This window comes from Lepidochelys kempii, chromosome 1 (assembly GCF_965140285.1).
Source record: "Lepidochelys kempii isolate rLepKem1 chromosome 1, rLepKem1.hap1, whole genome shotgun sequence".
Classification (NCBI taxonomy): Eukaryota; Metazoa; Chordata; order Testudines; family Cheloniidae; genus Lepidochelys; species Lepidochelys kempii.
In genome coordinates this window covers 118,607,723-118,622,747 of record NC_136380.1, presented here as the reverse complement: position 1 = coordinate 118,622,747, position 15,025 = coordinate 118,607,723, and the positions used below count along the sequence as shown (strand labels likewise).

The 15,025-nt window shown below is 41.7% G+C and overlaps 1 protein-coding gene across 7 annotated transcripts in view; it reads right to left on the bottom strand.

Annotated features, from left to right (window-relative positions):
* Positions 1-15,025, bottom strand: part of TBC1D8 (TBC1 domain family member 8) — a 73,984-nt gene that overhangs the window by 22,016 nt on the left and 36,943 nt on the right. For all 7 annotated transcript variants that reach the window (XR_012159834.2, XR_012159833.2, XM_073351976.2 and 4 more), the window contains 2 exons: positions 14,116-14,356; positions 307-514 (listed from right to left, as the gene is read on the bottom strand). Coding sequence is in view for 5 of the 7 variants with exons in the window: in XM_073351976.2 (XP_073208077.1) it covers positions 307-514; positions 14,116-14,356 (449 nt within the window). In the remaining 2 variants the exon portion in view is untranslated. The remainder of the gene's footprint in view (positions 1-306; positions 515-14,115; positions 14,357-15,025) is intronic.

The following is a 15,025-nucleotide window of genomic DNA, read 5'->3' as shown; positions in this document are numbered from 1 at the left end:
GCCACTTTTACTGCCAATAGCAATTATTCCTTGGATAGATCAATCTCTTGTTTTGCAAGGTACCTTTCTGTTACATCACACTGTATTAATCGACAATACTACTTTGAGAAATGTGTTACCTCACCCAACTGCCATATAGAAATTCATCTGCTAATGAAGATAGGAACAAAACATATTGCAACTCTCTTCCACACATCTCCTTCCTACGGAAAACAACTGTTTTTCAGCTAAGTTAGTTGACAGCAGTGGTTTGGATCAGAAAAAAACAGGCACAGTGTAAAATTAAAATCAATCAGCAGACCCTACCTCTCTAAGGGGGATGAGAACATTGCAACACCCACTTTCTTTGCTGGCAAAACAGATATAGCTGTCTGAAGTATACATCCTTCCTGCAGTGTGACAGCGATTAAATGGAGTCCACAGAGAACAGTCTGCAACTTCATGTAGCTTCTCCTTCCCCGGCAGTCTGAAAAAGGCCCGAAAGAACTCACTCTGTGCTCTGGCTTCGAGATCCCTTGTTAAAAAAAAAAGAGGGGGACAGAGGGAGAAATAAAAAAAATCTTGAAACCTAATATCTGAGCTTCCTTTCCAAAAGTTACATTACAAAAGAAATAACAATAATTAAGAATAAGTAATGTAGAGTAAAACTGTTACATACAGCAATCTTGCCAACCAGGTCTTTATGTGAATGTGGAAGCCTATAAAGGTGGCAACTTCTAAGTACAAAGACCGTAGCAACTGATCACTTTTGACAAGTAACCTAAAAACAATATTACTACCTGTTAAAAAAGGAACACACATAAATTAATTTTAGTTGTTCCTTAGTTTTCAGTGTGCCATAGGCTTTTGTATGAGAAATGTGAACTGGAGGTGCAGGGGAGGGGACAAGGCATAAAGGATATGACAGCTGGAACTTGCCATTCAGGGAAGCAGTTTTGATTTGGGGCACCCAGAAGGCAACCAAAGGCTATCAGTACATTCTGCCCCTTCACTCCGTTTTTAGTCAAGGACAAAGGGGATTAATGTACCATCATCATCGAGTGGGTGGAGGTCTTTAATTCCTCATTCAATATTTATCAGCATTATCTGCTCCACTGCCACCATTCCTGATTCTTGCCTCTACACACCCCAAAAGTGATGGAAAAGCACATTAACTTGATACTCCTGCTAAAACATTCAGCAGTGAAATTGTTAACCATGATGACATTTAAATCGTCATCATTAAACTTCCAAGCTGACAGCCACTGAGACGAATTCGAACAGTTCAAAATTCAGAGCAATTTTTGGGGCCATTTTGCAAACTCAGATAGGTATAATGACATTAGATACAGACATTCAGACTGAATTTGGAAGGTTTCCTTTCTCCCCCACTCCGAAACCATGAAGCCAAGGGACAATCTATATAAACAAACATTTAGCTTTTGAATGGTGATGCAAAAATTTTAAATGAGGAATTACACAGCCATTTATATTTTATAAATTACATTATAAACAAGACACTGCTCATTACACCATGCTGTGGTAGTATCAGTGAACCACAGCCGTAATACTCTGAGGATTTCCAAGAAAACAGTCATAATCCATACTTATTTGTTGGCATTAAATTTTTGACAATGAAGTCCTATTATTCTCTTTACTGTGAATGAGTTCCTCCAACAAAACTCACCTAGGGGGAAACAAAGCTTGTCTTTGTTCCACTGAAAGAATGCAAAGCATGGGTTGACCTATGGAGCTCCCCAGTGCTATGGTGAGCCAAGGAAAAGCAGGCTAAAAACCCCTCTCTTCGCGTTACTTAGGAATAAAGGCTAAAGTATAGAAGCCTCTTTCACTTTTAATAAATAACCTAATTTCCCTTTTTATTTAATGTTTAACTGTAGAAAAAACAAAGCCCGGTGAAGTGAGGGACAGAGCGGAGTGCAAGTTGGAAAAGGGGAAAGGAAACTCTAAAGCTAGTAAACAATAGAAACAACAGAATGAACTTGACCAGAGTTTCTGACCCACTATCTTCAGTAATACTGTTATCCAAGGAAAACAGACAAAAAGGCTCCATTCTGTTAAAAATAACAAAGAGAAGTATTCTTTACAAAGCAAGACAAAAGCTTTCTTGAGACTTAAATTTCCATAGCAAAAGAAACTCGGACAAGCACATACAAGTGCATGCAAGGATCTGCTATTTTGACTAAGCTGAATCAGGATATGCCTCTCTGTTAGCTAAGCACAAAAATATTTTCCACTTCTGCACAACACAGATGAGCATTAATGATAAGATCCACCATCGTTCTATATAAGGTTGTTTTCTCCAGTTATTGTGCTGAGAAGGTAAGTTCCCTCCTGATGCTATCGCTTCCCATGCTTTGCCAATTGTTGTATTAAAGTGTATTATAGCAAAGCGACAGCTCTGCTGTGCTTACAGCTGAGAGCTGCTTACTGTTTAAAAGACGATCATTCTAAGTACTCTACAATCCACATGAAGATTCAGACTCTCTTGATATTTGCTGTGCCTCATGGAGGTGAGAGAGAGAGGGTTAGTGGTCCAAAGCTGGGGTCATTTGAGCAAAGGGTTCCAGAGATTACAGCCACCCTAATAATCCGACATTTTATAAAATGACCTGGTTCTAACTTATTTTCCACACACCTGGGGCTCAAACTATTATTCTAATACTCCAAACATTGATCTCACCCACCCAGGATTTATCCCACCTAATGCCTGGCATCCATTGCCTCTTTGGGCAGTTATACTGAAGGGTACAGTTTATAAATCCAGATTGGCATGTGCCAAACTGATGTGCCTAAAAGGGTGAAATGTGCCCGTGCAGCAAGATTAGGGCTCTGTTGAAGCCAGAGGGTTTTCAGGGAGTCTTTTCACAATAACTGGGTGTCTCAGGGTGACCTGCTTGGGGTCACTGAACCTGAGCCGCACCTATGCAGTGTGAGTTCAAGTCCTACCACCTAGTAGTTTTCAGAGAATGTGTCTTCTGCCCATACCTTACTCTCTACCTGCATTCAGCAGTGTTTTCCCCCTAAAGTTTTGCCCAAAAACCAATATTTGGGGAAGAGACCACCAAATGCCAAAAACAATGAATGCAATTATTCTCTTAGCTCTAGTTCACATGCCTCAGAGCTATGATTTCAGGTCATGTTAATCTCCATGAAGCGTTCTCATTCAGCTGCAATCATCATATTGAGATAATGGTCCCCTTCATGACTCTCTGAGCCTCCTGATGCAGCCAGATGGATAGAGCCCTTTCCTCATAAACTCAGCCCAGATCTGGGGGAGGGACTCAGCATCTCCCTGCCTCCATCTGGTATATACCCTCTTCACAGCCCCACCACATTCCCACCTCCCCATGGCCACTCCAAGCTTACCAGAAACATGGAAGGTGCAGCTGGCGTGTGGGAGGTGTGTGGAGAGTACGGGAGTGGGGGTGAGGGGGCTTGGAGCAGTTGGGGGTGGGGGTGGTCAGAGCCATGGGCATGATAGCAGGAATACTGGAGCAGTGCAGGGGAGAGTCTAAGCAGAGAAGGGGAATGTGGGCTGTTGTTGGAGCAGCGGAGGGAAGAACGGAATGAAAATAAGGGGGTCAGAGCTGTGTAGTGGGGCATGCTGGGTATGTTCATCTGTCCTCCAAAATCACCCACATCCATGCATCCCCAATGTCTGTCCCCTCTCTCCAAAACATGTCCCCAGTGACTTCATGCTAGTCCCTGCATCCTCGGCCCAGCTCCTCATCTGGAGTACTGTGTCCAGTTTTGGGCCCCACACTTCAAGAAGGATGTGGATAAATTGGAGAGAGTCCAGCGAAGGGCAACAAAAATGATTAGGGGACTGGAACACATGACTTATGAGGAGAGGCTGAGGGAGCTGGGATTGTTTAGCCTGCAGAAGAGAAGAATGAGGGGGGATTTGATAGCTGCTTTCAACTACCTGAAAGGGGGTTCCAAAGAGGATGGCTCTAGACTGTTCTCAATGGTAGCAGATGACAGAACGAGGAGTAATGGTCTCAAGTTGCAGTGGGGGAGGTTTAGATTGGATATTAGGAAAAACTTTTTCACTAAGAGGGTGGTGAAACACTGGAATGCGTTACCTAGGGAGGTGGTAGAATCTCCTTCCTTAGAGGTTTTTAAGGTCAGGCTTGACAAAGCCCTGGCTGGGATGATTTAACTGGGAATTGGTCCTGCTTTGAGCAGGGGGTTGGACTAGATGACCTTCTGGGGTCCCTTCCAACCCTGATATTCTATGATTCTATGATTCCTCAACTTGTGGGTCTCATACCAACACCTTCTTCTCTGTGCGAAGGAGGGAGAACCAGCCCTGCTGTACAGGCAGGAAGATGGGAGATGAGTTGGGCACTGAAGGGACTAACATGGAGCCAGTGCATTCTGTGCCAGGATAATCGTAACCAAGGAGCCAGAGGCACTAAATGGGCATAGCTGGGCTATGGTACATGATGATGCTGAAAATTATTTGTTTTAAATTATGGAAATTAAATGCCCCAAAACTTCATTAATGGATAGTTAAGGTTGGCTGGTGGTGGTTTCTTGGGCCCTTCCACAATGTGGAGAGTGACTAAACTTCTAGAAATACTAAGTGAAGTAATACAGACCAACGCTACAACACAATTTTAACTCTGCTGCTCCACTCTCAGCCCTAGAGCTGGCAGAAGCCACCGTAAGGGTGGTGCAAAGGTTAAACTACCAAGAGAAGTCGTAGATTCTTCATCGCTTCAGATCAAGACCGGGGGCTTTAGTCCATCACATATATTAGGCTCAATACAGGAGTAACAGAAATTCTCTGGCCTGTGTTATACATGAGGTCAAGCTAGACCACCAAATGGTCTCTTCTCGCCTTAAAAATCTAGGAGTCTACAGTAAGTAGACTGAGGAGGGACAAAGAGAATGCTCCATCATTTGTGTTGTGTTCTACAGCTTTGAGTTCCAGCATTTATCTGCACGCTCTCCAGCTGCATTCCCTGAGCTAGGTGTAACTGTACTGAATGGTGGAAGGATTAGTTGGAGCAGATTGGCAAGAATTGTCACTACGATATGAACAGAGCCGCATGTATACAGAGAGAGAGAGAGCAATTATGCTTTATGTCAATGATTAATTATGTTGGTTGTGTCAGCAGAGGTGCACAGGGGTGTCTTTTTCCCCATGGGGAATGTCAGTACTCTGACATACACAACAGTGGTCTCTGGGGCTTAGAGAGGGGTAAGTGAAGGCAAGGTCTCAGAAGGAATCTTCAGGGCAAGGGGAGAAGAAGGTGTAACGTAGCAATCTGGAGTGGTTTGAGTGGAGCAGGCTCAGTGCATGGGTGTAGCCCAGATGTAGGTAGTTCCTGTTTGTGACCCATGACCCGGTCCTGTAGATCCTCCCCTTAGGCTGGGGGATGGGGGGTCCTTAAGCAGTGGGTAGGCTCTTGCCCGCCTGCTTCCCAGAACCCGATAGGTACAGCACTACAGCTGTGCTGCAGCAGCATAGTCACTTCCTACAGCAACAGAAGAGGTTTTTCCCGTTGCTCTAGGTAATCCACCTTTCTGAGTGGTGGTAGCTAGGTCGACAAAAGAATTCCTCCATCAACCTTCCAGCATCTACACTGGGGTTAGGTTGGCTTAACTATAAAGCTCAGGGTTATGTGAATCTAACTTTTAAGAAGAGACCAGGCTTTAGTAAAGAAAATGTGTTAAGCTGTCCTACAGTGCTCACGTGCTCTGTTTCCCAAGTGTTCTGTAGCAACTGTGAGGGCAGATTGCAAGTATGTGGAGCAGCGCTGGAAGGGGGCAGAGTTAAATTTTCATTGCAGGGGTGGAAGATACCTTAACTTTGAATTTCTGTTATGTATAAATGAAGTTTTGGGTTATTGAAATTGCATGAGATTTTGAGAAAGTATTACATGGTGCGTGAAGTCTATGTGTAAATGGAAACTATATCGCTATGTATATGAACTCTCCCACTATACAATTGTGTGTTTATACGCACACAATACATAAATGCTCATTCGTATGTGGAATATGAACAACTATCCATTGGAATTTAACAAAGACCACTTTGATGCCTGGAACATTAGGGTCCTATCCACAAAGAAATAAGCAGCACTAGCTGAACCAATTTTAAAATCAGGCTTTGGCCATCATCATGGCGACACGTCCCCTGTTTTAGCATAAATCAGAAAAGTGCCTTAGAACCAGTTTTCTAGATGTGATCTTTACCGTTCCCCCTCTTCGAAACATGTCCCACACATTCTGCAACATGGACTTCCACCCTGCACTGTGGGTAGCGTAGGGACAGGTATCAAACACTTTTGCTAGTAAAATGTTAGTACAGGAGTATGCCAATACTTGCCTCTGGGCAACACCGAGAAGCCTGCACTTCTCACGCTGAGATGAGTGTTCATGCAATTTAGAAGGGCTGTGCCCTGTTTCCTACAAACCTGATGCCTGAGCATTCATAAAATGTTACAGACCACATCCAAGACAGCTGAAAATCTTAAACTGGCTATGTTTAACACAGGCTGTCAAACACTGCTTTGCTCAATTTCATCCCTCCCTCCTAAACAGTGGTTAAACGCTGATTGGCCACTGTGAATATGGCATAAATGTGTTCAATACCTGGCGTCCAGGGTGCACCCAGCATCCGTTAGCACAAGATGACGAGCATACTGTCAGCAGCAGTTGAATATAGTAGCCTCTCTATACCAAAAGAACAAGTGTTTCTGAATACTCCTTGGTTTGTTTTTTTGGGGGAGGGAGGGAGAGGGAGCGGAGAAGAGCATGTCTGTGCTTTATCATTCCCATTTAACAGATGGAGAACTGGAGTAGAGAGAGATTATGAGATTTGCTCACAGTCCCACAGGAAATCTGTGGCAGAGCTGCAAACTGAATCCAAATCTCTCCCAAATCCCAGTTTAATACTTTACAAGATCAGCCTTCCTTCCCACCAAAAATCAAACACAGAAGTTCTGTAGTATAGACAGAGACATATCTTAGAATACATCTGAATTAAAAGGGACGGGGGCAGCCACATACAGACAATACTCAGTTAAGAAGGAAAAATAATCTGATATATTTAAGAATTTCAGAGAGGTTACCCAGGAACAAGAAAAAATACTGCTGTAACTTTGGCAACTTGCAACGGCTGATGGGGCTCACCAATACTTGTTATATTAAAATGGGAACATTTATGCTTTTTTCCTTTTAAGTTTTCTTTTCATCTGGCTGGATTTCTGTTACTGTGGAGGAAGGACAGCAACTCATAGCTAGTAAAGTAACAACACTACATAGATACACTGAGTGTTTCAACCAAAACAGGTCTTAAAGTATCTTCAAATTTTATTTTGCCACAGTGGCCTGACTCATTAGCCTCACCTCTCTTTGAGCTAACAAAATTTATGTTAAAGCCTATATAAATTCACCAAGTGCGTACTTGCCTTTTGGCATGACGACATGCACTGCAACACCACATGAAGGGTTTTATAGGGGAAAAAGGGGGCATTGGGTCACGCTCGAGGGTATGAAAAATCCACACCCCTGCACAACATAGTTAAGCTGACCTAACCCCCAGTGCAGACCGTATTAGGTCAACGAAAGCATTGTAGCTACTGCCTCTCGGGGAGCTGGATTAACTACAGCAACAGAACTCCTCTCATCAGTGCAGTGAGTGTCTACACCAGCGTTACTCAGACTCGCTCTCGAGCCACAAGTGGCTCTTTAATGCATCTCCTGCAGCTCTTTGTAGCACATGATATTAAAACACTGTGTGATTTAATTATTAACCAATCAGGATGTTTTTACTATGTTATTAACCAACTGTAGTTGATAAAATAATAATACTTGGTCAGTCATTTTGCTGTGAGAATATATATCTATAATAAAAACTAAATAGTTCCCCTGCCATACGGTTTAAATATGAATACATAGTACCACAGTATATGAAACAATGAATTCACACAACTGTGGCTCTTCTGGGTAATGTCGATCGCTAATTTGGCTCCTGAACCAGGAGTTTACATATAGACATAACCGTAGCCTCCTGTCATTAGGGAAGGATGTCAATCCTAACATCACTGGAATTGCCTATTCTGAACAACTCACGAAGCAAGATCAGACAGCTGCACCAGGAGACCACACCTCATCCACGACTGCCCTAAAGAAAGGTGCTGAGATGGAGGTCAGCTTTGTGCGATACGGGAAAGAGAATAAAGTGTCAGCACAAGAATGAAATGCAGTCAGTACTCACATCACTGTGGGCAGAGATGAAAACTTATATGAAAAGAATCACAAGTTGAACAGAAGAGCAGAATTCCGTTACCCAAAGAGAAATGCTATGCATTTCCACCTCTCAGCAACTGCATGCCCTCATAAATATCTCCCAGCAAAAGTACAGCATATAAAATATCTTATGGCAGTTAAAAAAAAGGTACCTCTAAAGTTAGTTGCTGAAACAGGAAAGGTAACCCTTTAAATGCGATACAGCAAAGATTGAGATCTATGGGCCCATGATATCAGCTGTAAGTTTTCCAGTAATAAATACGATATTACCCTGGAGACAAGTTTAAATGACTCAATTAAGGTGGTAGACCCAAGCCCTGGGGCATTGCCTATGCTGAAATAAGGACACGGTCAAGATTTATTATTTACAGAGAAGCATGAACAGTGTTTGGCAAATAAGCTAAATTCCCTGTACTAAAGAACTTGTCATCTAGGTTATCTTCCCCCTTCCCAATTAAAGAAAAAAAAAAAGGGGGAGGGGATTCCAAAGATTCCATTCTGAGTTTCAAAACCCCTCCAGCGCTGAAACATGAGTGCAAAGTCCCAATGTGCTGGGGCTGTTAAACTCAAGCAACTTCCCTCTTTTCTTCCTGATATTGGCAGTTCCATATTTATGAATCAACAGGCAACTAAAACAAGTAGTGTTATTTTTATATGTACCAGTGAGAAGATATGATGAAAGTTAAGAAAAATATAAACCTCCCCCGCCCCCTTTTTTTTTTCCGCCTGGATTCCCAACTTGCACCTTGTTGGATTCTAGGATTATCTTTGTCTCCAGCACATTGAGTGACTAGTAAGACTGAAACTGTGATCATCTATAGGTGACCTAAAAGTTACCTTTAAAAAGTCTTTTACTTAAAGGAAATAATACACATATGGCTGACCAAAACAATTCCTGGACAGTGTTTCAACACTTCAGACTGCATCCTCACTGTCACGTGTGTTTTCTATATTTTAAAACCAACAAGGGTCATATTGGCAGGATCTCAGTTTTGTTGAGTCACTGCCTGTTCATATTCAAAGAATTAAAACAACATGCAGCGACAGAATAAAGCATCTAAATGACAATGTTCCATTGGTAAGTAGCTAGATGACGTCTCACTTTTAGAGAAAAGTTACTCACTATTTTTTCCCCCATGGGGTGAGAAGTACCTGATATGTATAAGCTGGGAAGTATTTGTAAAAGTTTGTCAGTTTATTAAAAACACATTGATATTCTGAGCCTCCCTGTCAGAAGCAACCACATGGACGAAAGCAACATTTGTAATGCAAGCTATTTCATCAACCAGTTTCCATTCCGCTCTGACACTGGTTTAACAATCAAAAGTATTTTTTTGCTTTAAATATTTTGCTTCAAATTCTATGGATTGGAAACTCATCATTACAAAACAAGAAAAAGGATTTAAGACCGTAACAGCCCAGAGAAATTATTATCCTCTTCAAATCTTATTGGCACCGCATGCACCCAGTTACATTTCCACTCAGGCCATTTCCTCAAGAAGTTTTTGTCCTATACACATCCTGAATGAGATGGAAGTGGAAAATCAAAGAAAGCAGTAAAACAGCATTTTCAAACCCTCACAAAGCAAGAAAATCTAATCTCTTTGGATAAAAGAGTTATCCTATGTAACAGTGCAGTTCATGGCACTGAACTGCATTTGCAATAAAGGCCTTTTGTCATTATCAACTGCCCCTCAGCTTCAGTTTGCTTTTGAGTGTGCTTAAATGGCCATTAATCCCTTTGCAATCCATGTCTACGAACATCATCATTACATTAAGCAGGAAGGAAACTGATTTACTATCTGCTTTGCAACTAGGCCCCAGTATTGTTCTTGTCACAAATATGGACCTGATCCAGCAGCCCCTACACATGTAGTCCCATTGAGATTACAGAACTACCTGCATTAGTAAAGAAAGGGTTGCAGGGATGGGCCCTATATTACTTTTCAGCAAGATGAAAACAGGAGATTCTAAAATATGAATTATAATTATAAGCTGCTATTTTTCATGTGTAGTTTATTCAGAACGCGAAGATCTTCCACACAAGTTCTCATTTTTCCAGAGAAATGAAGGCATCTTTTTAAAAGAATTGCCACAAGCCCCTGGAATGTAGTGTCCAACCCAGAGGTGGGCAAACTACAGCCTGTGGGCCACATCCAGCCCACGGGACCGTCCTGCCCGGCCCCAGAGCTCCTGGCTGCGGAGGCTAGCCCCCAGCCCCTTCCCCTCTCCCGCGGTGCCGCCAGTGTTCTGGCCCGCCGCTCCTCCCGGGCGGCACGGGCAGCGTGGCTGGCTCCGGTGGGGCTACGAGCTCCTGCTGCTCTGAGCAGCACGGTAAGGGGGGCGGGGGGTTGGATAGGGGTCAGGGGGGCAGTCAGGGAGCAGGGGGCGGTTGGATGGGGCGGAGGTTCTGGGTGGGGGGCAGTCAGGGGATGGGGGCAGGGGGGTTGGATAGGTGTGGGAGTCCCAGGAGGGCTGTCAGGGGATGGGGGTTTGTGGATAGGGTGCAGGGCACTCAGGGAGCAGGGGGGGTTGGATAGGGGGTTGGGTCCCAGGGGGACAGTTAGGGGCAGGAGGTCCCAGGAGGGGGCTTTCAGGGGATAAGGAGCAGGGGGGTGTTGGATGGGTCAGGGGTTCTGAAGTGGGCAGTCAGGGGACAGGAAGTGTGAGGGGGGCAGATAGGGGGCGGGGGCCAGGCTGTTTGGGGAGGCACAACCTTCCCTACTCAGCCCTCCATACAGTTTTGCAACCACGATGTGGCCCTCAGGCCAAAAAGTTTTTCCACCCCTGGTCCAACGCATCAACAAGTATAAAAAAATACTAACGGGGGGGAGTGGGGTAAAGGAGTCATTTTTATAATATTTGGCCCAGGGTGGACTCATTTAAATTAAAGTGATTTAAATAATTGATTTTAATCATGATTTTAAAAACAGCAGGCAGGAAACCATTATTTAAATATCAATTTTAATCTTGTTTTATATTTGTACTTTTTAGTTATTTTCTTAAAGAAAGATAAATTCTCATTGGTTGGTGTAATTTGGTTCCCTTTTTTGCTAACCCAGAGGGTACATAATATCTATGCACATTTATGTATAGTTTAATATACATTTATTCAGATCCTTAATTTTTACATCTTCTGTTAGAAAACGGTGAATGATGTTTCTCATTTACAATTAATTTTTTTTTTGGCTCGTGATTTGTGTAAAGCTGCATTTAGATGGAAATTGGAATTCAGTTGGAATGCACAAAAACAACATTTTAAAATTGTTTTATTTAATTAGTAAAAATGATCTTAGATGTACTGGAAATGTAAGAAAAAGAGTTTATCAAAACACGTTTTACATTTAAAACTAATGGATTTACTAAATAAAGGAAGTAATTGCAGTTAGTGAATCGAACTGTTTTTTTCTGGTCACTTTGTCCTTCAAGAATTTAGAACTAGTAAGTCTCATTCTCTCATCTCATTTTTATTCATAGACTGGAAAAAGGAAAAACAAGCTCCCCTGCTTTTTCAACTCTCAATTAGTTTCTCAACTATGAATGGACTAGTGACATCCTTAAACTGAACTAGTTGAATAACCTTAAATGAAGAAAATATTCTCTCTAAACCTGCAGAAGAGGCTACTGGTGTCAAAAGGTGGTTTAGAACTACAACAAACCCTGGTTCCAGGTACTTAGCCAGTGACTTTAACAAGTTCAGTGGTTTGATTTTATTTAAAACTTTGGCAGCAAACACCTACCACTTAACTATTACTTATATTTAAATGATTTTTATAGATTATAGTAAATTTTGGCTTGAACGTAGATTTTTAAATTTTAAATTATTGTTTCCCCAAAAAATAAATGTATATTTGGCGGGGGGTGGGATGGGAGAGAATCAGATTTTTTTATTTTAAAATAATTTGTATACACCCTGAAATGGCCTATTACATTGATTCTGACATTGCATTATAATACATTCTAATATTTGCTTCCAAGACCAAAAAGGGAATTATAAAAAGAGAACACAGGGAAAAATTAAGTGAGAACTAGTATTTCCTGAACTATTACAACAGCGAAAAAAAAGTCACTTCAACCCAAATATGTCAGAATTAGCAACTCGTTTAGCCACTACTCAAAAAATAAACTTGCTGAATCATACTACATCAAAGTACGAACCTACCTAGCCACTACCTGTCTAACCTGTGTACAGGAAATGGGATTTCAACATCTTTGTATTCTCAAGTTACCACTCACCAGCATGTTTACAGAATGTCAGGCTCAGGAATTCTCTTGCAAACTATTTCTTCTCTCTCTTTTCTTTAAAAAAATTTAAAAAAAAAAAAAAAAAGGAAGGAAGGAAGGAAGGAAGGGGAGGAAAAAAACTGTGTGATTATAGGTGTGGGCTGATTTGTGCTCCTGTTGCTGGTTCATTAATATACGTATTGCTTTTCAAACTCGATTCAGGACACAATTTGTAGTTTGATTCAGTTGAAGGTCTTAACACTACAGTATATCAGAGGTCTATTAAATTCAATATTTACATCTGAGGGGGTGGAGGGTGTTAACTTTTGTTTCAATTAAGACTTTTAATTCAAGGAGTCTTTCAGTGGGAAAAGGAGAACTTAAAAATTACAAATTAGGAATCCCCCAGAAAAAAAAACTGGTGTGCAATTGGTGTCATAGCTCCTGTGCATTAGTTTCTTTACTTCAAGACACAATATATTTTTAGTTCAAAAGGTGAGGTTCTGAGGAACTCGTTAGTTTAAACGAACCTCTGGCATCACTGAATAGGTGTACATAAGTAAGTGTTACTGCTTACTGCCTTCATTAAACTTACAGACTGCTCAGAATATATTCTTCAATGACATAATAGGCAAAATCCTAGCCCAGTGACTGCAATGGAGCCAGGACTTCACCTATGAAGCGTAAATTTAAATGCTTGGGGAAAATAATAGTGTATAGGAATCTTCAACTGCTATTAAAGATCCTATAGCACTATTCACAGGAGTTTAGAAAAGGGGTTGTAATTTTGGCATCATTGCAGAAATGGCCACCAAAACCGAAGCATATTAATAACGGAAAACAGTTATTGTACATCTGTATTCTCATCATCAGAACTTCTCCTCCTCACCTAAAAACCATTCACAGATCATTCATTCATGTAGCATGAGTGATCTATATTTATGAGAGTGCACAGTTCTCACTGCAGGGTCAAGCGAGCATGCGTGTTTTGTGTACTGTTACCGGCACAGAATGGCTACCATTTTCCTCCCTCCGAGTCAACTTCATTTCAGTGGTGAGTGAGGAATAGAGAGAGAGAAAGAAACTATATATGTTGGGATTCTTTGGAATGAAAGGCCAAGGGTAATACAGACAATTGCATATGAATCTCTCACTACAGTTTTGATTCCCAGAACTCCCTGTTAAATCAACGATGAGAATAATAGAAGTAGGGACTTTCCATCTGTCAGAAGTTCAAGAAGAGGTGACCCCAAGCAATAATTACCATGTTATCAGCACTTGGAAAGTTTACACAGAACAAAGAGCATAACAAAGAGTGCTTTTGTTCAAGGCAGTTGGAATTTATTTTTGGGCAATGAAATGGTGCTTTTAAAAGACAAAAAAAAAAGGAGTGATGTTACTTCAGAAAACACAGAAAACGTAGTGGTGTGACTTGAATACCTACTCCAGACGAGTTGCATACACACTGAAAAACTCTATTCCAGAAGATCGAATATATTATAAAGTCTGGTTTTCCTGAAGACACAGCTGTTCAATATTTAATTACTACCAAGCAAATAAAATACTGAAAAATGGGAAATGTACTTCTATAATTCTTCTTGCATAAGCAAGAACTTTGCTTTTTACCTTTTTGTAATCTGAGTAGGATCCTGGAGACCTGGATCCAGTTCAAAGATCTCATTATCTAGTAGCCTTCGGAGTGTTACGTCTGCCAGCTGCTCCATTATCCTGAATGCCTCATCAATATTAAGGAACATGGAGAAGTCTCGTTCTTTACTTGAAGTGGTAATACGGATGATATCAGTCATAAAGACATTGGAGGTTCTTTCCAGTTTCTGGACATCAATCCAGGGAACTAGGAGTTTTACTGCAATTTGAGAAAAAGCAAAAACCTCTTAGGAACTGAGTTTAAACTTTTCACAGACTTCAGAAATATGCAAACATACTAAAATTCAGATGGACTTTAAACAGGTATAAAGGGGAAGAAAATATCCTTCTGTATATTTAAAAAAAACATAAATGCCTAATACGTACCCACTATTCATTCTCCAATGTTCTAGGCAGAAAGCATCTCTTTTGAGGGATTGCCCTCTTAAGTCTCTTTTAGTTTTCAGGAAAGACACTAAATCATCAAGTAACATTGACGGGAGTCCTCTCCCCATAAAACAGGTTACGTTTCATTCGCTAGGGGGTGGCAAGAACATGAGGAAAGGTTCCAGGGCCATCTACCCTACTGGAAGTAGGTTTTGAGAAGGGTGAGAACTTGGCCTCCTACTCACTTGGCCCTGGTCCACACTGGAGGAGAGGGGGGCGGCGGGGGGAAATCGATCTAAGTTACGCAACTTCAGCTACGTGAATAACGTAGCTGAAGTGGACGTATTTAGATCGACTTACCGTGGTATCTTCACCGCAGTGAATCGACTACTGCCGCTCCCCCATCGACTCTGCTTGCGCCTCTCGCAGCAGCGGAGTACAGGAGTCGATGGGAGAGCACTCGGGGATCGATTTATCATGTCTAGACTAGACGCGATAAATC